The sequence below is a fragment of the Geotrypetes seraphini genome, chromosome 12 (assembly GCF_902459505.1).
Source record: "Geotrypetes seraphini chromosome 12, aGeoSer1.1, whole genome shotgun sequence".
NCBI lineage: Eukaryota > Metazoa > Chordata > Amphibia > Gymnophiona > Dermophiidae > Geotrypetes > Geotrypetes seraphini.
This window is the reverse complement of record NC_047095.1, coordinates 112,613,455-112,637,402: the sequence shown is the minus strand read 5'-3', so window position 1 is coordinate 112,637,402 and position 23,948 is coordinate 112,613,455. Positions and strand designations below refer to the sequence as shown.

At 41.4% G+C, this 23,948-nt stretch overlaps 1 protein-coding gene and 1 pseudogene across 1 annotated transcript in view; one reads left to right on the top strand and one right to left on the bottom strand.

Moving 5' to 3' along the window:
• The window catches only part of LOC117346303 (vomeronasal type-2 receptor 26-like), a 45,473-nt gene extending 25,785 nt beyond the window's left edge, over nt 1-19,688 (bottom strand). The window contains exons 1-3 of the mRNA XM_033915702.1: nt 19,659-19,688; nt 10,491-10,634; nt 10,324-10,397 (exon numbers count right to left, since the gene is read on the bottom strand). Coding sequence (XP_033771593.1) covers nt 10,324-10,397; nt 10,491-10,634; nt 19,659-19,688 — 248 coding nt within the window. The remainder of the gene's footprint in view (nt 1-10,323; nt 10,398-10,490; nt 10,635-19,658) is intronic.
• A 487-nt stretch (nt 19,689-20,175) lies between these two features.
• LOC117346302 lies at nt 20,176-20,884 on the top strand (annotated as a pseudogene).
• The last annotated feature ends 3,064 nt before the right edge of the window (nt 20,885-23,948 follow it).

The window sequence follows — 23,948 nt, the reverse complement described above, 5'->3', positions numbered from 1 at the left end:
ATCACTGAATACAAGTCTATCAATACTGGAAGATTGGGATAAACAAATATCCGGGCAACGCCAGGTGATCAGCTAGTAAAAGATATATTAGAAACATAAATACTAATTGAAAAAATTAATTTAAACATATGATGTTCTGTGGTGGACAAAAATATATCTCATTCCACTGTCTGTGGTCTTGAATTAGCGTTAGCAAAAATTGGCACTGTACAAGTGCCATCCTCAAGAAAAGGGCAGACCACATGGTTGCACTATTATCAGAAGTGACCTCCAACACAAGCACAAGCCCCAAAATTCTGAAAATTTTAATGCAAAAGAGGTACTTCCATAAATAACCACATGTTCAGCATGTTCAGCTGAAAAGGGACACTTCTATGTGCATTCAAGGGACCTGACACAGCACTGTGTTTTGGTAAAGATTATGCTCCCTTGGTGTTCAATATGTCTGGAAATATAGATCTGGCATAATCTTCATGAAAACATGGTGCTGTGTCAGGTCCCTTGGAAGAATATAGAAGTTTCCCTCATCAGTTGAGCCTTCGGTTGTTTATGGAAGGACCTCTTTCGCATCTAAATTTACAGCATTTCAGGACTTGTGTTCATTTGTTCTCCCCTCTCTCCCTTGCTGTTTCCTTGGTTTTGGGGTACCTTATCAGAAGTCTCAGATGGGGAAGAGTATCCCTATTTTGCCAGGTCAGCCTTGAACTGCCCGTGCAGGAAAAGAGTTGATTTAGGTGTTTCCAGAAGAATCACAGCAGCATCTCAGGACTTCTAATCTTTTTAATACCATTCCCCAAACAAATAAACAGTAAAATAAATAGCATCTTTAGTAAATCATCCACTAAATTGAGAAAGTGCACTGCTTATTTCTACCTTTCTTTTCCTTCTCTTTTCCAGTGTTTCTACTTCTCTGCAGGTGCCAATCACAACAGTCAAACAGTCATCCTTCCCGCATGCACACAACAGTAATTCCTCTATTTTACCACCGATACGCATATCCTCCTGTACATGCAAAGTGATGAATAGTAATTATTTCCAAAGCAAAGAATCCATGCATCCTTTAGCTTTAGAGATTATTCCAGGAAAACTGAGCACATATTCACTAAGGGTGTAGTATAGTTTTTCATGTTGTTTACAGGTTTTCACTTTGGAACTCTTCCATTTTCTTGCTTGCTTTGGGAAACTTACAAGGTAAGGTCTTTAATTAAACATACCCCCACTTTAATGGAATAAATCTTGAATAAATGTGGAAACTTTGTTAAGTGCAGAAGTAAAGGCATTCAGTATTCACATCCTAACACCATTTTCCACCTTATAATCTACAGAATTAATAAAGTTGCTATGACATAATCAATAGAATATGGAGGAGGGCTTGAAAAGGTTTGCATTTGCTATTTACATGCATAATCATTTGAAGAGCTGAGCTCTTGAGACTCAAAATCCTACCAATCAACCCCATATTTGATAAATGAAGCTCTGCAGATGAAGGGATAGAAACAGCAGGATGTGACCTGCTGGCTATCTAACAATATGTAGCTGTTGGATTGGACTCTGAGCATGCAATATTTTTAAATAGATAAAAATGAATTCATTATTTTACGATAATCAGATATATGAATGTTGTCTGGAAGTCTCTATAAATCTTACTGTATTATGGAAGAACCCGAGCAGATCAAAAACCCCAAGCAGCCAAGAATGGATTCATTTTCATGGCTTATTAGTTTAGAAAAATAACATAACATAACATAAAACTCACTTGTATACTGCAAACACCATTAAGTTCTATGCGGTTCACAAAGACTAGTAATACATATGAATAGACATCCAATTTCTAACTTCCAAAGTGTTCCCTGAAAAGATACGTTTTTAACGTACGTCGAAATTGTTGATATGAAGTTGGTATGAAGTTGATATGAAGTGTAAATATATAAGTTAAATCCCTAGTCCATGAGGCTGCCTGAAAAGATAATAGTCGTTCCTGAAATTTCTTATATTTACATCCTTTCACAGAAGGGAATGAAAACAATGAATGAGTTTTCCTAGGATGTTTAGAATTTGTGATAATAAAAGATTTCATAAGATACTCAGGAATTGAGCCTGTTAGTACCTTAAAACAAATATAGCCCAGCTCAAATTTAACCCGTGCCTCAACTGGAAGCCAGTCGACGATAAAAATCAGTAACATGGTCATATTTCTTTAAATTGAAAATCAATCTAACTGCTGCATTCTGTATTATGCGTAGTCTATGAAGGTTTTTCTGAGTACCTACAAGATGAATAATATTACAATAGTCCAGTTGACTAAGGACAAGTGATTCAACCAACAAACGAAAGGAGTTAATATCAAAATATGCGCTGATAGTTCTTAATTGCCATAGAGTATAAAAACCCTTTCAAACCAATGAATCAACCTGATTTTTCATTGTAAGGGTACAGTCTAGAACAGTGGTCAGCAAACTGCGGCTCGTGAGCCACATGCGGCTCTTTAGCCACTTGAGTGCAGCTTGCGGCTCAGCTAGTAGAGCAGGGTTGCCAAACCTGTTTCCCTTCCCAGTAAAGAGGACACTGAAGCCCGGGCCGACCAACCTTCACCACCCGATGTCAATTCTGACGTCGGAGAAGAAGTTCTGGGCCAGCCAATCACTGCCTGGCTGGCCCGGAACTTCCTCTCCGATGTTAGAATTGACGTCGGGTGGGGAAGGTTGGTCAGCCAGGCACTTCAGCGTCCTCTTTACAGGGAAGGGAAGCAGGGAAATCTCAGAACTCGGCAACAGCCTGTTCCCCGATGGCGGTGGAGCCTATTCCTCGGCAGCGGTGGAGGCCTGTTCCCCAATGGCGGTAGCTTGGGGGAGGGCAGGGAGAAAGAAAGAGGGAGACGGGAGATAGAAAGACAGGGAGATAGACAGAAAGGGGGCATGGAGAGAGAAAGATAGTGAGACAGACAGAAAGGGGGCATGGAGAGATAAAGACAGACATAAAGTAAGAAGGGGGCATGGAGAAAGAAAAAAAGAAAGGGGGCACGGAGAGACAGAGAAAGACAGACATACAGAAAGAAAGGGGGCATGGAGAGAAAAAGAAAGAAGGGGCAGGGTGAAATAAAGAAAAAATTGCAGGAAGGAATGAGGTCTGGAAGAGAGGAAGCAACAGGAGGCTGAAAGAAGGGAAGAAATATTGGATGCACAGTCAGAAGAATAAAGTGCAACCAGAGACTGATGAAATTACCAGACAACAAAGGTAGGAAAAATTATTTTTATTTTCAATTTAGTAATCAAAATGTGTCCATTTTGAGAATTTATATCTGCTGTCTATATTTTGCACTATGGCACCCTTTTACTAAAACGCATTAGAGGTTTTTAGTGCAGGGACCCTATGAGCATCGAGAGCAGCACAGGGCATTCAGCGCAGCTCCCTGCGCTAAAAACTGCTATCGCGGTTTAGTAAAAAGGGAGGGGGTATAGTTGTCTATTTTTGTATAGCTGTTACTGAGGTGACATTGCATAAGTCATCTGACTTGACCTCTTTGAAAACCCACGGAATATAAATGATAATTAACATTTTCTCTGCATACAGTGTACTTTGTGGTTTTTTTAATTTTATTGTTGGCATCTAGACATTCTAATAATTTATCATGGTCCACAAGATCGAATGCACTGGCACCCCTACTGAAAAGCCTACACAAATTGTCTACTAGAGATGCCAGTACTGTCTCTGTGCTATATAAAGGTCTAAATCCTGACTGTGAACCACGCAAAATAGAAAAATATTCCAAATAATTTAACAGTTGGATATTTATTAAACCTTCGATAATTTTTATAAAGAATGGAATTGATGAAATTCCACCTGTAATTAGACACCAAGGATACAGAACCCTTAGGATCTTTGGGAATTGGAGTTACAATAATATGACCTCTCGAGGGGGGAAAAATCCCAATTTTGAGCAAATAAGTTATCCAAATAAACAAATGTAATTGAAACTGTATCTTTGCTAATTTCATCACGTCCGAAGAGCATAGGTCTAATGAGCAGTATGAATTCACATATATACTATAGGGTTTCCTAAAATCATCCTAGTCAGGACCAGCAAAATTACCCCACTCTAGTTTAACATAGTATGAGTCAGTTAATAAAGGTAAATAAAGTCAGTTAATAAAGGTTCCTTACTTACAGCCAATGAGCAAGATGATCATAAATTATCAGTTTTCTTACTAAAATAATTTCCTAGCTCTGCCAAATTGGGGGGACTTACTTCAGCTGATTGCGGAAGAGAGTTAATTTCAAAAATGTTAGTGACAATTTTAAAAAAAGTTCTTTAGTATTAGTTCCAGTTATACTAATTTTTGAGGAATAAAATGTCTTGCATTTTACTTTATTTAATGGTTTATAAGAATAAACCTCTTTCCTCCAAAAAAACTCGATCATTATGATACTCCAAGAGATAACGTTATTTAGTGATAAAGAAGGGAACGGAATATTCTTATTAAGCAACAGATTTATGGACAGAGAAGGGAATATTCTATAAATTCTATGAGCATTGGAGTAGCATCAAAGCATTGAATGCTCTGGGTCACGGCAGAAACCTCAACCACAGAGGTTCTTTATGACACGTAATGACACGGAAGTGGTATTAGGCATCATGAAGCACCTCCATAGCCATGGCACTGTTGTATGATTTTTTTTAGGTGACTGGCAGAGTTTGGTGACTATAGATAAAAAATGACATTGCAATATGGAACATTTCAAAATCATATAAAGTCAACATATTAAAAAATCTAGAAATGGAAACAGATTTTCCAGCAGGCATTAAGAAAACACATATAATTAGTATTTTCCATGGAATGAATATTTGAAAATCAAGGTGCATTTATATGAAGTTGAAGTAAAATGGTTTTTAATAGGTGGATAACTGAGGTGGTACAATTAGTGGTTAGGGCTGCAGCTTAAGCACCCTGAGGATGCAGGTTCTTCAAACCCAGAATTGCTCCTTGTGACCCTGGACAAGTCCATTGCCCCAGGTACAGATAGGCTTAAGTACCTGATTGTAAACCAATTAGGATATAAGTGGTATATAAATACTTAAATAAATAAATTAAACCCTGGTGCAAATCAATCATGAAGGGCACCTTAGAGTAAGAAGGAATGAAGGCGAAAACGACAGATGAATTTCCTGACTGTGGCTGGTCACTAGAAATGTGCCGACTGGAACAAGAGATGCTCTCTGTTTATGCTTGTTCATACCACACAGCTGTTAAGCCTTTATCTCTGGTATTTTCTCATCAATTTACCTAGATAGTATTGAAACACTTTACATTTGCATTCATGAATATATTAATGCTTTTTCTTGAAATTTAAGTGGAGTTTGCAATTAATTATCCAAGAAAAGTTGCCTATATTAGCTCCCTCTTTTATGAAGGCATAATGTGGGTTTTAGCCGTGTCAGTGGCGGTAACTGCTTTGATTCTCATAGAATTTAGCGCCGTTGTTGGTGCTGCTGGCGCCAAAACCCTCACTATACATTTGTAAAAGAGGGGGCGGGTGCCTACTTATCACAATAAGTTGTAAATCCATGTTCAATATTCAGTTGCTGTGGTCAGTTTGATTTTTATCTGCCACTTTCGGCAATCAACAGATATACACTTATTTAATGTCACTATTATGGCTGGCACTGAATAGCCAAAAAAGGAGGTTAGCACTGGAACTAATCCAGATAGTGGCAATATCATCTGCTATCCTAATAATTTCACTGGATAACTTAGGACACCCTGGCACTTTATAAACAAAAGCAGAGAGGTCTTTAAAGATATTCAGAGACAGTGCACTGATGGAGCCTGAGAATATCCCAGTCAGCAGCACTTACCCAGTAAACAGGTGTTCTTCTATGGCAAAGTGCTCAGGAATATTAATTTCTGTTTTTATTCTACTCCATGACCACCAATGTGTTATGAAGCTAAGGTCCTCTTTTACAATGCCGATTCCTGTGACAGCCCACGGTAATCACACCAAAGTCCACTGGGCAAATTTGGAATTCTAATCAATAATAGAATCCTGATTGATCTCTTCCCCCCTATTCTGATAATTTTTTAGACCCACTGGGTATATAGTAAAGGTTATCAGGTAAAAAAAACCTTCTATAAAGGTATAACAAAGTACATCTTTCAAATGCATTTTTAATAATTGAAATTATTAAAAATGTATTTGAAAGATGTACTTTGTTATACAGTTATAGAAGGTTTTTTTACCTGATAACCTTTACTATATACCCAGTGGGTCTAAAAAATGATCAGAAGAGGGGGGAAGAGATCAATTAGTATCACCTGATATTTTAAATATTTCTCAATTTTTAGAGTCATCTAAAGCCTATATAGCCAAAAGGGCAACACTGTTGGTTACTTTTAGTACCGAAATAGAAAAACAAGCTATTCTTAAACTATACTTTGCTAATAAAAATGCCCTGTTTTGTGGGCAACGGTTATATATCTTTGCAGATGTCAACTTAAGACTCGTGTCTTGGCTTTATTTTTTTTCCTAAGTTTCCATGTAAATGTTTAGTGACTTATCAGAATAACAAGTATATTTTTGTTGATCCAGCTCAATTAGAAATATTTCTTCCAGATAAACCTAAATTAGATATATTGCCTGTAACTTAATGCAGAGGTTGAGAATGAGTGAGCTAATTAAAATACTTTTGCCTGACATGAGAGGATTATAATTAACTTTTTTTTTTTTTTTTTTTTTCTAATTGTGGGACTCCTTCAGGAGATAATCAGCCCTAATAATGTGGACTTGATATATACTTTTAAGGTTATTTTTATCTTGTACTTTTTTTGAAATTGTCCTAAATTTAGATAATTCAACCTAGTCAATTTCTAAAGGTCCAACTACATTCTTTAACTCCCACCGTTAGTAACCATTTAATGTAAAATTTGTGATCAAAGATGAGCTAAACAAGGCTACTTACAAATGTTTACGAAGGGATTTAAGAGGAGTTTTGAAGAAATACATAGTTGATTTCAAGTCAAACAAAATTACTATTCCCCCAACTATGATGTCTCCATTCTTGTGATATCCGGGTGAAGGCAAAAAATCCTTCCCTAAAGAGCATGAACACTCAGTGAACTTCCATAGGGTAGGAAAAAGAATTAAAATAATCAGAAGAGAATGAGTTTTCATCTTCAAAACTGTGAAATAGTTTGTCCAGTGCTGAGACTGTACATAATTCATTGGTCTGGCAGAAGATGTTGCAGGGTTCTTGCTGATCCCACTCAAATTCATCTTTAAATTATTGACATTCCACTTCCCCCTAAAATCCAGGCAATTTTATAAGCATAGAAACAGAAATCAAATTAATGGGAGGGGTATCATTTAAGTCTGTTGCTGATTTGAGTTTAACTCTCATGCTAAGGATACGGAAACTTTATAGTGTCCTTCTCCTCAGAGTTTAATCTCAAGGGCATCTGTTGTTGTTCTGTGCATTTAACATTAAATATAGTTTGCAGCTTTGTCTGAAGCTGAACTCATATTAAGAGAGAGACAAACATTAATCTGGCTGAAATGTTTGGGGATGAGAATGATGACACTTATCAAGTACATTGCATATGTAGGCAGAGATGTTATTACAAGGCAGCTAAGCCTAAAGAGGACAAACAGGTTGAAAAGGTGACATTGAAAACTAGAAGGATGCTAAGGTGTATAGGGAGAGGTATGGCCAGTAGGAAAAAGGGGGTATTGATGCCCCTGTATAAGACTCTGGTGAGACCTCATTTAGAATATTGTGTACAGTTCTGGAGACCACACCTTCAAAAAGATACTAAAATGGTGCATGGTCTTTATCATAAGGCTTATGGAGACAGACTTAAAGATCTCAATATGTACACCTTAGTGCAGGGGTCCCCAACCCCCGGTGCGAAGCCCACTAGCAGGCTGCGGCCGTCTGACATTCGGGCTGCAAGAGTATCCATTCCTCCTTCCCAGCCCACCTCTGCTCTGAAAAGCGCAGTGGCGGCAGCACTGAACAGTCTGCTTTGCTACCTTCCCTGGGGGCCTTCCCTCTACTTCCGCATCACTGATTACATCATTAGTGATGCGGCGGCAGAGTGGAGGCCTTGGCGGGGATGATAGCGAAGCATCCTGTTCAGTGTTGCCGCTGCGCTTTTCAGAATGGAGGTATGTCAGAGCCTCGCAGTTGGAGGGTCATCGGGGTTCTACTGCACATGGGGGATGGGAGAGATTGAAAGGTGCACAGGGGAATGGGTCCTCGGGGTTCTGCTGCACATGGGGGATGGGTGGGAGAGAAGGAAAGGTGTGCCAGGGGATGGGTTGTTGGGGTTCTGCTGCATGTGGGGGATGGGAGAGATGGAAAGATGTACAGGGGGATAGATCCTTGGGGTTCTGCTGCACGTGGGGAATGGGTTGTTGGGGTTCTGTTGCACGTGGGAGATGGGAGAGATGGAAAGGTGTGCAGGGGGATGGGTCATCGGGGTTCTTCTGCATGGGAGGGATGAGAGAAAGAGGATGGAGATATAGCCTGACCAGTGGAGATTATGTACTGATATTCAATTTTATATAATCAGGAGAAGGTACCCACAAACATATGAACATCCTCAGTGGTAGGGAGAAATTCAGCCCAAATTCTGGTGACAGTATGTCATTTAATCTCCATACATAGATGCACTGCCACTGGTTATCACTCCAGAAAACCTCCTCGAGAAGAACATTTCATCTCAAGCAAAGACTGATGCCAGTGAAGACTGAGCAGCCACATGCCACACAACACACTGTGATTATGCAAGGGGCATCTAGCACACCTTACTCTGTACCTGTCTATGGGCAGATGGCAGCAAGTAGGCAGCCACAGTTATCCATCACCAGCACTGTAGGGATCTCAGAAAGAGAAGATCTAGCAACATACATTGATCACAAGAATGAACATGGGACTACTTCCAGAATGAGAAGCCAGTCGAGAGGTATAGCAACTCTATTAGAAAGTCTGCAGTAGTGCACAAGATGGACGTGCTTCCCAAAGCAGTTCAACCAACAGATCATCCTCCTACTGTAGAAAAAAATAGAGGTCCCAAAAAGACAATGTCCAGCATATAAGAAATCACATCCTCTTCTGAAATGTTGAGGGTTGAAGGAGAAGACCTTGAGAGATTGAAAGGAATTGCTGAGAAAATGCCAAATCTGTTATAAGTATTGCTCTTCAATCAAGAGCATGGCTAAAGACTGTAAGTGCACAGTATGTGATAGTGACCAACTCATCAGTGCCTTATATCCTTGCAGGAGTAGACTGACCTCTCTGAAGGCCCCAGCCCCAGAATCAGGCCAAGGCACAAAGAAGGGGCCAAAGCAAATAACATCACATAATATCACCATGAACTGCACAGACGTATGGGGAGAAGGCCTCTTTGGAAGTCATATATGTGTGGCAAACTTACTGCATTTCAAAGGAGTAAATGGGCAGATAGACAATGGTGGCCCAGTCGACATCGTATATCTAGATTTTCAGAAGGCATTCGACAAGGTTCCACATGAACAGCTCTCAGACTGATATACTCATTGAAAAAATACGATCACATTATCACTGCTTACTGTAACCAGGTTAAAATAAAATTAAAACCTTTTACCTGGGATCCGGGAGGTTCAGATCCGGAGTTTGGATCTGGGCTTGCACTGGATGCACGTGTTGGGTGGGTCATTCAGGGTCCCGATTGTGGCTGCTGAGATTTGGGCCGCATCGGGCCTGCAAAGAGGTGCTGGTGGTAGGTGTTGGGGCACCAAGAAGTTTTAGGCCTGTTTCTGGCTGCCGGTCTTGCAGCCATTTTTATTGTCGGGCAGGAGGAGCCATGAACGGGTGCCGCGTATGCATCTGATGTCATCACATGCGGGCGTGATAACATCATGAAATTCACGCATGCACAGTGGACCCGAAGTCAGCCCAAAGAGGAGGAAGTCCCAAAGCTTTAATTTAGAGCTCCGGGGTTTTGTTCTGTGGCGCGTCGGGCTGCGAAGAGGAGATAGGGCCAGTGTGGGCCTGTTAGGATGTCCCGGGTTGTTGGGAGATGAATCGCTTGCACTGCACTTGTGGGAGACGTCATCACGCTTGCATGGTGGTGACGTCTCAGGTGCTGGTTCATGCGCAGTGCAACGACCGGCACGAGATGCACCTGGGCAGATTTTTTGTTTTATTTAAACTTTTAAAGTTTAATGGCGATGCCGCCAAAGATTGGAGGAAGTTTGGGCAATGGGGAGAGGCTTCAGAGAGCCCCCCATGAAGATTTCTTCTTTGGGATTGTTATTTTGGTTGCGAGCAGCACGTGGGCAGCTGACAGCATCAGTGCTGTCATGGTGATGGCTCTAGCTGTCAGCTGGCTCGTGCTGTCATTTGGCTCGTGCAGGACATTCTTGAAGTGAAAAAAGAAGTTTTAAGAAGATTTTAAAAGTTTGAAAATCTTCTTTCAGATAAGAATGTTGGTTTATTTTATTTCTTTATTTACCTTGTTTCCTTCATGCTTTCCTGCAATTTTGAGGTTTGTTGTTGCTGATCTCTTGCACAGGTTTGCTGTCCTCGTGCAGAGATCAGCATCAGCTGGGTCAACGTTCCAACTGTCAGATTTGACAGTTGGGAGGCTGATTTGGATCTGTGTGGAGGTGTTTTGGTTTCTGTGCCTTGTGAGAAGGTAATTATGGTGTTTTTTATTTGAGTTTGAGCAGGATTGTGAAATTCTGGTTAAGGTCTGAAGTTTGGTATTGATGCTGGTAATGTTTGAGAGTCAGAAGAGATTTTTTGTGATATTCTGTGAAAATCTTTTGGAAAATGTTTGAGAGATTCGATGACTAAGAAATTTATGGTGCTGATTTCTGAATAAAGTTTCAGTCTGCTATTCTGTGAGACTCTTCTGGGAAATGTTTGAGAGGATCTTTGAGTGACTTCTGTGGTGCTGATTTTTGGGAGGAGATTTTATGAGAGATCCTGTGACAGATTCCTGTGAAATGTTGTAAGAGAATATTGGTAAAATAAAGTTGGTAAACTGATTTGGAAACCTTTTCCTGAGAATATCTGTTGTAAAGTTTATTGAAAATTTGTTTTTTTGTGATTTGAAAAATAGGAAATTCTGGGGGAGGGAAAAAGTATAGGGAATATCAATTATCTCGGTTTGTTTGGTTTTTTTTTAGCTTAGGAAGTATTTTAGGCAACTTTGGGGTTATTAGATTAGGGTAGAGTTTTCCCTTATTGATTTGTTTTAGTCAGAGTAGTAGGTTGGTTCCAGGAAGAGAGTGCTGGTAAGAGAGAGTCTGCTAGCAAGAGCACCAACGTGGTACCCCTACATAGAAAAGACATAAAGTCTCAAATACCCTAACCTGAAAAAAACTCCAAGAAGAACTATACAGAGGGGAAGTAGAATTTCTTTGTCTAGATTTGATATACAGCATTTGTTTATTAAATATTATTTCTAATTTAAATTCTGAATCCTTAGTGCTTCTTTATATCTATTTTATCATATGTTTAATATTTTTATTTCAAGGTTATATCATTTTATTATTATTTTTTTATGTAAATCACTCCTTCGCCTGGAGAAAAGTATCAATTTAACCCTCAGTGTTCACGACTGCAAAATAAATCTTATTTCAAGAGGGATACCTTTTACCTCAGTCTGAGAAGGAGGGTTAACATTACCAAGACTCACACTGGCTCTCAATACAAGCACACATACAATATAAATTCTTTTGCACTCTCTTCAGAGCCCTAAATGGAACTGGTCCCAGCTACCTAAACAAACACCTGATCAGAAATAACACATCAAGACCAAGGAGAACACAGGCTCTCTTCACACATCCCCCAGCAAAAGGCATACAAAGCAAAAAACTATACGATGAACTACTAGCCACCAGAGCAGCGAAAATAGACTGCCACCTCTCCAGAACATTAATGTAATGTAATGAACGCCTACTTCGGAAAATTGCGAGCCATGTAATCGAGGTTGATATACTCACGTGGATTTAAAAATGGTTGGCGGATAGGAAACAGAGAGTGGGGGTGAAAGGACAATACTGGGACTGGAAAAGCATCACGAGTAGAGAGCCGCAGGGTTCGGTGCTTGAGCCTGTGCTCTTCAACATATTTATAAATGACCTAGAAGTGGGCATGATGAGTGAGGTGGATGATACAAAGTTATTCAGAGTAGTGAGGACACAGAAGGATTGCAAAGACCTACAAAGAGACATAATTACGCTTGAGGAATGGGCCACGAAATGGCAGATGAGGTGCAATGTGGATAAGTACAAGGTGATGCATGTCAGTAACAAAAATCATGTGCATGAATACAGGATGTCTGGAGCTATTCTCGGAGAGAACCCCCAGGAAAGAGACTTGGGAGTACTTGTAGACAAGTCAATAAAACCATCTGCACAATGGGCGAAAAGGGCAAACAGAATGCTGGGAATGATTAAGAAAGAGATCACAAACAGATCTGAAAAGGTTATCATGCCGTTATACCGGGTCATGGTACACCCCCACCTGGAATACTGCGTCCAACACTGGCTGCTGTACATGAAAAAGGACATAGTACTACTCGAAAGGGTCCAGAGAAGAGCGACAAAAATGGTTAAGGTACTGAGGGAGTTGCTAGAAAAATTGGGCCTCTTCTCCCTTGAGAAGAGAAGATTGAGAGGGGACGTGATCGAAACATTCATGATAGTGAAGGGAATTGACTTAGTAGAGAAAGAGAGGCTGTTCACCCTCTCCAAGGTGAAGAGAATGAGAGGGCACTTGCTAAAGTTAGAAGGGAAAAGATTCCGTATAAACGTAAGTTCTTCTTCACCCAGAGAGTGGTAGAAACTTGGAATGCTCTTCTGAAGGCTGTTATAGGGGAAAGCACCCTTCAGGGATTCAAGACAAGGTTGGATAAGTTCCTACTGGAACAGAACATACGCAAGTAAGGCTAGACTCAAATAGGGTACTGCTCTTTGACCTAAGAGCTGCCGTGTGAATGGACTGCTGGGCACGATGGACCACTGGTCTGACCCAACAGCTGCAATTCTTACGTTCTTATATTCTACTAGTCTTATAGCCCGTTAAATTAACGGGTGTTAGAATATGTGTGTGTGTGTCTGTCTATTTCTTTTTCTCTCTCCTTAGCCGCTTTCTGTATTTCTATTTTTCTTTCTTTTTTTTCCTTGGCTGTCCACCACCACCCCTTGTCTGCTCCCCCTGTTCATTCTCCCTTCCTTTTACCTCCCCTGTGTCCTCCCCCACCCCATCACTGCTCACCTTATCCAACAGCAGCCCTTCTCCCTTTATTTTACCTCACCCCTCTTCCTGCTCCCTCGTCCATCAGCACCTCTTCCTGCTCCCCCTGTCCAGAAGTAGGCCTTCCTTCATCCCATCCCCCTGTCCATCAGCACCTCTTCCTGCTCCCCCCTGTCCAGCAATATGCAGTTCAACACCAGAGAAAGAGAAAAAACACTATACACTTTGGAATATAAAAAGAAAGCAGTGCAAATTTACAGTAAAACTGCATTTTCTGTTAATGAAATTAAAAATAAAATTATTTTTTTCTACTTTTATTGTCTGGCCATTTTATTCATGTTTATCCCAGTTTCTGCTCTCTTCTCTCAATTTTCTTACCAGGGTTTGCAGTCTATCTGGCTCTTCTCTCATTCCTGTCTTCACTTCCTCTCCTACATCCATCTCAGACTTTAACCTTATCTTTCAGTTTTCCTCCATTTATTTTTCTGCTTCTCTATCTGCTTCTATTTCTCCAGTTGTTTGTTTTTTGGGGAGGTTTTTTTTTTTGCTAACTCCTCCCTTCCAGCATCTTCTCTTTCTCTCTCTTCCCCCCTTTATTTTCAGTCTTCTAACCAGTATCTGTCTTGCTCCCTCCATCCAGCATATCCTCTCCCCTTTGAGTCGCGGGTCAGGCCTGAGATATGAGGCTGGAAGCCGATTCCTCCCGGAAGCAGTCCTCCATGTTGTTTGCCGGCCGCTGAAAGGAGGGGGGAGTGCTGCCGCTGCCGCTCCTGTTCCTGTTCAAAGCGGCCTGCTTAGGTTCATGGGCGGCTGTTTCGAACCCCGCAGGCCGCTCTCCATATGGTAGCATGTTCCTTCTGACGCGATCGCGTCAGAGGGAACGTGCTTCATGTGGAGAGCAGCCTGCGAGGTTCGCTACAGCCGGCCGCGAACCTCATCAGGCCGCTTCAAACAGGAGCGGCAGCGGTTGGTGCGGGAGGGGGGGAGTCGTCGACTTGTTCTGCGCTGTGGAGGCGATCGTTGGCTGGCTGCGGTCCCGGCTTGGAGAGGGCAGGGTGTGCTAGCAGGCGGCAGCCGCCGCCCTGCAGGTGGAGAGCAGAGAAGGGCACGCAGTTGTCTTGCCTCGCGTGAGGCCAGACCGTAAGCCGCACATGCGCACTTCCTATGGGTCGCTACAGCTCACAGAAAACAGACGCACGCTTAGGAAGTGCGCATGCGCGGCTTACCGTTTTATTATATTAGATACCCTAATGAGCAACCAGAAAGGCAATGAAAATGTATGTTGTCATCAATGAATAAAGAATTCCGTCCCTGGCAAGGACAGATTTTTTGATATCTCGGTTTACCCAAATGTGTTTTGCAGTCGTTGCAGCTTGCACAAAATGCTGCAGTACGTCTTATTACTCACGCCTCCAAATATGATCATATCACACTGTTTCTTTGTGAGCTTCATTGGTTGCCAATCGTTATGCAGATTGAGTTTAACGTTCTTTGCTTGATCTTCAAACTGCTTCAGTTCAACTGTCCATTGAGTGTTCGCTCTTTGTTGCAGTGGTATCGTCCTTCACGGGAGTTGCGGTCCGCTGACAAAACTTGTTTGGATGTGCCATCCTTAGCGATGGTGTGACTTTCAAGAAATCACAAGTCAATTCTTTCAGTCCATGGCCCAATGCTCTGGAATGCCCTTCCTTTGATTTTGCGCCAAACTACTGTGCTTTTGCATTTCAGAAAGGGGTTGAAGACTTTACTGTATGAGTGTTTCTTTGGCTCCATCTCTAAGAATGTTTAGATTTTCTGTTTTATATTGCGTATGCAATAGTGCTTTTGTGTGTGTTTTTACCATATTTTGTAGGTTACTCTGTTCCTCACCTAGATTTGTGGATAGGCAGGTTATAAATATTTTTAAATAAATAAAAATCCAGGGAAAATACTACTGCTATCTCCTTAGAACCTGTTCATGGAGGACTAGGAAGACAGGGAGAAAAGTGAGTGAATAGCAGCATCAAGCAAGATTTACCAACTCTAATTGCAACCAGATACCATACATCATGGAAGAAATCCCTATACCTGAAGTTGCACAACAGTACTCTCATCTGCAACCAATAGCAGAACACCTGCAATCAGTGCATCCAAAAGCCAAGATCCTGCTCTTACTATGAAGAAATACACCAGCCCTTGTCAGAGCTCTTGAGCTAAAGGTAGGACCAGCTGATGCTCTATATGCTTACCAACTCACCCTCAGATGGGTGATTGTAGGTGACGTCTGCCTCAATGGGATGAGGAGACTAAATGAAGATGTGCACAAGATGTGTGTCTTGGCCAACAGACACACCACCTTATTCAAGCCTTGTCAGAACCATCCGCAAGTAAAAGAGTCTACAGTTGGAAAGGACCAGAACCTAGTTCAATCATTTACCAGAGCACGATCCAGAAAATTATCTGGGCGATACAGTGTTCCAAGTCACAAAGGATGATGACAAACTAACTTTCAGTTGAGGATAGAGAGTTCCTCAAGGTCATGGATCAGAAATTCTCTAAAGATGAGTCTAACAGTTGGGTGGCTATTCTACCTTTTTGGACACCCAGAATACAACTTCTAAACAATAGAGAACAAGCTCTATCTCAGTTCACTTCTCTGCAGAGAACTTTACGGGAGAAACCAGAGACAAAACAGCACTTTATAATATTCATGCAGAATATGCTGGACAATGACCATGCAGAACCAGCTCCACCATTGAAAGATAATGAGGAGTGCTGGTACTTATCTATCATTGGCATATATTAGAGATTGACGGGGGGAAATTTTTTTTCATTGTTCCCACCCCATCCCTGCCCCATCCCCATGAGCTTGGTCCCTGTCCCTGCCCCATAAACTGTCTGATCCCATCCGCACAAGCTTCGAATAGTTATGATTTTCTATTGAACTTATTTTATTAAACTATAAAAAGAAACAATATTCTATACATTTGTCATTTTATAAACACAAATAATACAGAGCAAGGATCATCAAAACCCCTGTCCCCCCTTTCACAAATATCCTGTTGTTGGATATCACAAAAAAAGTAGCATAACATAACATAAAACTCACTTTTTTTTTTTTTTAATTGTCTTTATTAGCAATTGCAAAGGGAACATACAACCAGGAGTGGGGAGAGCATAAAAAAACACAACAGTCAGAGAAAACAACAATTGAAAACTATGACAGCAGATGGTTCATAGTACAGAAACCCTGTGGCTGGATGCCCAACACAATTGACATTTTTAAGTACAGAAACCCCCAAGCAAACACACACAAACCCCAAACACCCGGCCTCAAGCCGCAACAATTTATACCGTAAAACCATTAAGTTCTATGCGGTTCACAGAAAGACAAAAATGTTTTTTAAAGAGTATATAGGTAATTAATAAAGATTCTCATAATGACGGTAATAATGAAGAAAAAGAGAATGCTGATAAGTGTCAAAGTGATTCCCCAAGTTTCTTCATGGGAAAGGAAGCTTATTGGTTTTGGGACACAGGCATCTCTTTTTTCATTGGGCCACTGGTCCTCTGGGCATCTTATACAGTTGTCCATATCTGAGAAGAAATAGAATTTTCTTAGCATCTGAAAAATGGCCTCAGTTTTCAAGAATGACTAGATATTGCTCCAAATTTTAAAGATATGAGGGCTGATATTCAGCTGGCGGTGCTAAGCATTTTGCTGAACACGGCTGACTTTAGGACCATACATTCAATCGTGGGCCATGTTACTTGCCAGAGTGAAGCAGAAAATCACTTACCAGTGCACCTAGCGTTCATGAACCATACACACTTAGGGGCATTCTTGAAGACATCTTTGCATTGGGGAAGTAAAATACGTGCAAAAAAAAATGGATTGTCCAAATTTGTACCTAATTTCCTTCCCTTTCCAATAATCATACAGAATGTGCAAAGTTTGCAAGATCTTTATTGATTACAAACCTATGCAATGTGGTGTAGTGGTTAGAGCCATAGCCTTTAGCACCCTGAGGTTGTGAGTTCAAATCCCACTCTGTTCCTTGTGACCCTGGGCAAGTCACTTAATCCCCCATTGCCCCAGGTACATTAGATAGAGTGTGAGCCTGCCAGGACAGATAGAGGAAAATGTTTGACCTGACCTGAATATCACGATGCAGGGTTTGATTTTTACGAATCCTGCTGACAATAGGACATACCATCTTCAGCACTATCTGTCTTGCAATTCTGATTTCGTGGTGTACGCCATTGTCTGTCCTTGCGCTAAAGTATATATTGGTAAGACCATATGTCCGTTTCGGGTTCGGATGTATGAGCACAGGTCCAACCTTAAACTTAAGAAAATCAGCGCCCCTTTGGTGGAACATTGCCTGGAATTTGCACATGATTTTCAACAACTTAGGTGTATGTGCATTGACAAAGAGACTAAGAATGATCGGGGAGGTGATCGGCACAGTAAACTTCTTCAGAGAGAAGCCAGATGGACGTTTCAGCTCAACTCTATGAAACCTGTGGGTCTGAATAGTAATATTGGCTGGCATTCTTTTTTCTGATTAGACTTTACATTTTTTTGATGTGTGTAGAGTGACATCACCATGCATGGTTCTTAAATACGCATGCGTGGCGTCTCAGCGCCACCGGCGCCATTTTTTTGAAGTGTTAGTCCAAACTGAACACAGTGAGTACTATTTCGTAGAAAAATGAAGACAATTGTTTTTTGTATGAAATATTATAGCGCTTGTCTCTTTTTTGTTTTTTGTTGCTGTATAGCTTTCAAAAAAAGTCCCCCGACGAAGCCCTCAAAGTGGCGAAACGGGTCCCGTCGGGCTCTTATCCTTATTGCAGATAAGTGCATTTTTTTTGCTTTTTCACCGGTTTAAAAGTGAAGTGTTTAATACACGATAAAAAATGTTATGTTGGTGACCGGTGTGGAGGGGTGTGTGAGACCTATGATTACAAACCTGTCCTGCTGAATAACCATAACAGAATTTGATATTCTGGTCGGTGCAGGCTTCTGAGGTCTTTCCCTCCTTGAATTCATTGAAAATTCTATACAATTGCACATAGAACCTGTACTTTTGTTTGTTGCTTACATTGAAGAGGTTCAGATCCATTTCAGTTATATAGTAGTTGTGACCTGAATGTACACCATTTAGGTTATAAGTGGTATAAAAATTTAAAATAATCAATTATATTTAAGAAAAAAAAATTATCATATATAGTTTGAGAAATGTCAGAGGGGTATTCACAGGGAAGTAACATGGACAGGCCATAAATGAGGATTACATTTAAACCCAGGGGTTTCAGAATATTATGGGGTTTTTTAAAATTAAAAAAAACGTCTAAAAAGTGGCCTAAATGGTTTTGGTTGCCCATGGTCACAAGGAGAAGTGGGGGATTTGAATCAACAACGTCAGGGTGTTAAGGCTGTAGTTCTAACCACTGCACCACACACACTCAGAGAGTAAACTTCTTGTCAATTCCAAGCTTATATCCTCTTGATTTACAAGCAGTTATTTCTCTAGAATAAATTTCAAACATGTACCTTCAACACTTGTCTAGTTTCTCTTTTGACCTCTATTTATTTATTTATTTAAAAATTTATATACCGCATACAACTATGCAGTTTCCATATCATGTATAACATGGACATATCAAGACAACATCATTAATCATCCCTGTTATAATAGGGATATAGCACAAATTTGATCAGTTCAGAAGTACAAACAAGCTTTAAATCATACTTCAATGTCAGAAAAATTCTAGAAGGCGATTATCAACTGAAATACATCTTAGCATGTTCCTCAATCAAAGCACATGAAAAAAATACATATACTTATATGGATAATGAATCTTCTATTTTCTGGTGTAAAGAGGACTCCTTTGTAAAACCAGCTCTACTTTTGAGCACTAGATAGGTGGGAGTTAGATGGACGTGACTTAGGCACCCCAATTCAGCGACTGTTCCTTTCCACTGCCCTTCAGCACCCCTCGTGCAGTCCGAGCATCTCCTTCCCTCCCCCTTACTTTCGTGGTACGTTTTAAGTTTACAGAGTAACTTGTTGAAGCCGTCAGAGCCTGCTTGAAGTCGCGTGCGTCTGTGAGTAGAAGCTTCCCCTCTGATGCAACTTCTGGTTGCGTCAGAGGAGAAGCTTCCGCCCACAGATGTACGTGACTTCAGGCAGGCTCCGGCAGCTTCAACAAGTTACTCTGTAAACTTAAAATGCGCCTGAAGGTAAGAGGGAGGGAGGGAGATAGATAGATAGATTCGGCCGGTAGGTAGGAAGGAGGGAGGGGGTTGTGCGCGATCTGTGACCGCACGCATTCCCTCCCTTAACAGCGGGGACAAGGCCATTCATTGCTCCACGGGATGGTGGATGGCCATGTCACTATACCCACAGTGAGCACTTACCCCCCTCACCGTTTTGGCAGGTTGCCCACTGTTAGCCATGGGTAACAGCCACCGTGGCATTCTTTAATCCATATCTCCCATAATCCACTGTCCTGGGTTGCAACTTTCCAAATTCTTATCCTTTTCCCTTCTTATCCCTTTTTTTAAATGTGTCCAGTTTTGATTGATTTACATTTCCCACTCTGTTTACACATTAACCACCTGTTTTTTTCCATGCTGATGGGAGTGATGTAGAAACTGCTCAGGTAGAGGAAAAATGGTTCAGCCTTTATGCTAGACATTTGCCACAGGAGGGCAGCACTGAGCATCTCTTCAGTTAAATATACTGATTCCTGGAGCAATGCGCCCTTCAGTGGCCAGTGACTGGAATAGCATCTGCAAACTAGCAGTAAAGCAAAACGGCAGATTTTGAACAGAAGTGAATTAATGAATCCCTTTTGATTTGTCTGTAACTACAACCCCAGAACTCACAACACCTGCTTACCATGTGCACTCAGGACAATGAAGGTTTCTGTGTGTTTGCTGTATGTCAAAGGAATACAAGCACATTAAAGGGGAATACATGAAACTCACAGGCTACCCTTGCTCATGGACCTTCTACCACCACATCAGAGGAGATCCTCCGAGAGTTCACCTTCTATGACTTTATCAGAGATGAGACCAACAAGTATTTAGAAAAGATAAAAGGAACCAGGAAGAATGCCACCTTCATTGGGGTTCACGTACAAAGGGGAGACTACGTCAATGTAATGACCAACACATGGAAAGGAGTTGTGGCAGACAAGCCCTACTTGGAGAAGGTGATGAGTTATTTCCGTAATAAGTATCAGGAACCCGTCTTTGTGGTGGCTAGTAATGGAATGGAGTGGTGTAAGGAGAACATTGATGCTTCTTGAGGAGACGTCTACTTCTCCGGAGATGGGGTAGAGTCCTCACCTGGGAAGGACTTTGCCCTCCTTGCTCGTTGCAACCAAACTGTCATGACCATTGGCATCTTTGGTTACTGGGCAGGCTACATGGCAGGAGGAGAGACCATTTACCTCACCAACTTTACTCTACCAGAATCTAACTTCTTGAAAGTCTGCCATTACAATGCCACTTTCTTACCAGAGTGGAAGGGAATCCCCGCTGACCTCTCACCTCTTCTTGAACTGCAAAAGGAACAAACAACCTACAAGCATTATAGAACAAATGAAACCCATCCTGTCCCCAAACTCACTCAACACCACCTCTGAAATAAGGCCTCTTTTACAAAGGTGATTATCGTGTTGGGCCACGGTAATCACTCCAATGCCCATAGAGATTCAATGGGCATCGGAGCATTTGCCACATAGCAGCTGCTACTGAGTCTTTGTAATGGGGAGGGGGGATTAGAAGGATTATTGAAGGAGAATCTGCCATGTGACAATGGTGATATTTTTGTACTTTCATATAAAGTATTACTTTAAAAAATATATATTTGTATTTTATAATGTTTCTTTAAATTATTTATATTAGATGACACAGGTTTGTTTTGACTTTTCCCATCTTTCTGGAATATGAAAAAAGGACCAATAGACCACAACTGCCTTGCTATTATAAATTTCAGCTCCCTCTAGCCTGAGGCCACGTCAAATATGAATACAGCACAGATGGCTGGAGGAAGAACTCAGTGATGAAACAGACAACCAACTGGAGAATACATATCAAGCAGCTGAACAGAGAAATGGGGTGGGGGGATGCAATAATAAGCAACGACTGCCCTTAATCCAAGGGCATAGAAAAGTAGAGTGTTTTTGTGATTAGAAAAAATTTTTTAAATGCTCTGGTTACAGGACACACAGATAAGTCAATTTCTTTCAGGAGCAGTGTCTCCAAATGGGTCACGTTTTGCATAGGATATGCAGTCCAGGATCGTTGCTTGTGTGCTCCCTTGCTGAAGGCTACACACTGTCAAGGGCAATGAGAAAATCAGAAATTTGGGGGGTTTGCCTGTCCAGAAAATGGTAAATCTCATTTTAGGTGACTTCATATCCCTGGCTTTGCATGGGCCATGGGGTGGGGCGGGTCTGACCGTATCTCTTGGTACTTGAGGATCTTCTTTTTTTCCTGCAGCTTATAGAGTTATTGCTAAGGGCAGACACCTTGCTGATAAATGCCCATTTGGGGGTTTTCTCTTTCACCACTGTGTCGTTTCTTTGCATCCAGCTTTTTACTGGTCAGAATGGGGATGACCCCAGGTGATCATAACCTCTTCATTCTCGAGAATTCTCTTAGGGTTGTGGGTCCCCCGGTGCATTTCCAGTCCAGTGATGCCAAAGTTCCCAGCGAATGTGAGATGTTATTTCATTGTATCTTTCTACATTGAAAATTACTGCCCTCAGCACCTTGCAGCCATCTATGAATATGATAACTGTTCCTAGCAGTTACATTTCTGTTTTATAAGGAAGAGAAAAATGAACCATCACCAGTCCAGTGGTGGACTAGAGGAAAGCTTTGTTACCTTGCACCAAAGAGTCCCAGGTTTAATTCCCTGGACTGGATGTTTGAATTTTAAATCCAAATCAAGGAAGGAGAAGTATAAGAAAGAGAAAAAGTGACCCATCCTTCCTCAGTCCACTGGTGGACTAGAGGAAAGCTTTGTTACCTTACACCAAAGAGTACCAGGTTGCTCCTGGGACTGAGTGTTTGAATTTTAAATCCAAATCAAGGAAGGAGAAGTATAAGGAAGATAAAAAGTGAACCAGCCAGCACCAGTCCAGTGGTAAACTAGAGGAAAGCTTTGTTACCTTGCACCAAAGAATCCCCGGTTTGACTCCCAGGACTGGATGTTTGAATTTTAAATCCAAATCAAAGCATGAAAGGAATAAAGAGAAGAAACTGAAAACACCTAAGAACTGCCTGACTGGTGGCTCAGTGGTTAAAGGATTTTGCCTCAATATAAAAGGTCACAGGTTTGAGTCTAGCTTAGTCCAAAGCTAGATAGAACCCTAGCAGGTAAGTGGAGGGGTTAGATAGACTGGAGGAGGTGGATAGATGAAGTATGGGGGTTAGAGGAAGGAAGGAAGGGGGTTACCTGTGTTGCAAGCATAAAACCTAATAACTGTGGGAGGCACTTTAAGCTACTTTATACTATGAAAAAATGAACTAAATTTGAGTAAAACTACCCTCTTCTCGTCACTTCACTTCACATGGAGCAGTATCAGCCCCTAATCCTTAGCTGAGACTTGAACCCTCAACCTCTTCCCTTCACCTGTTACTACCCTCTTCACAAGAGCCAACAGCAGCTGGGGATTATGCTACTTTTTACTATGAAAAATGGACTAAATTTGAGTAAAACTATCCTCTTCTCTTTGAGCAGTTTCAGCCCTACTCCCAGGACTGTTCTTAGGTTCCAACTACTGAAGTCCCCGCCAAAGCCCACTCCAGCCCATCTACACCATCCACCACCAAATGGCCACATACAGACACAGACTGTGCAAGTTTGCCCAGTACTGGCCTTAGTTCTTTAATATTTACTATTATTTTCTGATTCTAGATCCTCTGTGTTCATCCCATACTTTTATGAACTCCGTTACTGTTTCCCTCTCCACCACCTCTCTCGGGAGCGCGCATTCCAGGCATTCACCACCCTCTCTGTAAAGAAGAATTTCTTTACATTGCTCCTGAGTCTACCACCTCTCAACCTTAAATCATGTCCTCTGGTTTTTTACCATTTTCCTTTCTCTGAAAATATTTTGTTCTACATTAATACCTTTCAAGTATTTAAACATCTGAATCATATCTCCCCTGTCCCTCCTTTCCTCTTAGGTATACATATTCAGGGCTTCCTGTTTCTTCTCATAGTCTTTTGGCACAAACCTCCTAACATTTTTGTTGCCCTCCTTTGGACAGCTTCAAGTCTTCTTATGTCCTTTGCCAGATATGGTCTCCAAAATTGAACACAATACTCCAAGTGGGGCCTCACCAATGACCTATACAGGGGCATCAACACCTTCTACTGGTCATGCCTCTTTCTATACAGCCCAGCATCCTTCTGGCAACAACCATCGCCTTGTTACACTGTTTCTTCACCTTTAGATCTTCGGACACTATCACCCCAAGGTCCCTCTCCCCATCAGCCTCTCACCTCCCAGCACATATGGCGCCTTCTGATTGCTAATCCCCAAATGCATTACTCTGAACGTCTTTGAATTGAATTTTAGTTGCACAAAATCAGGGACAAAATGCGTGGGCTCAGAGGAGGAGGGGCTGTTGGAGAGACCATCACAGAGAACCATCCAGATGAGTCACTCTTTCGTGTGGCTGCATTCCCCGGGC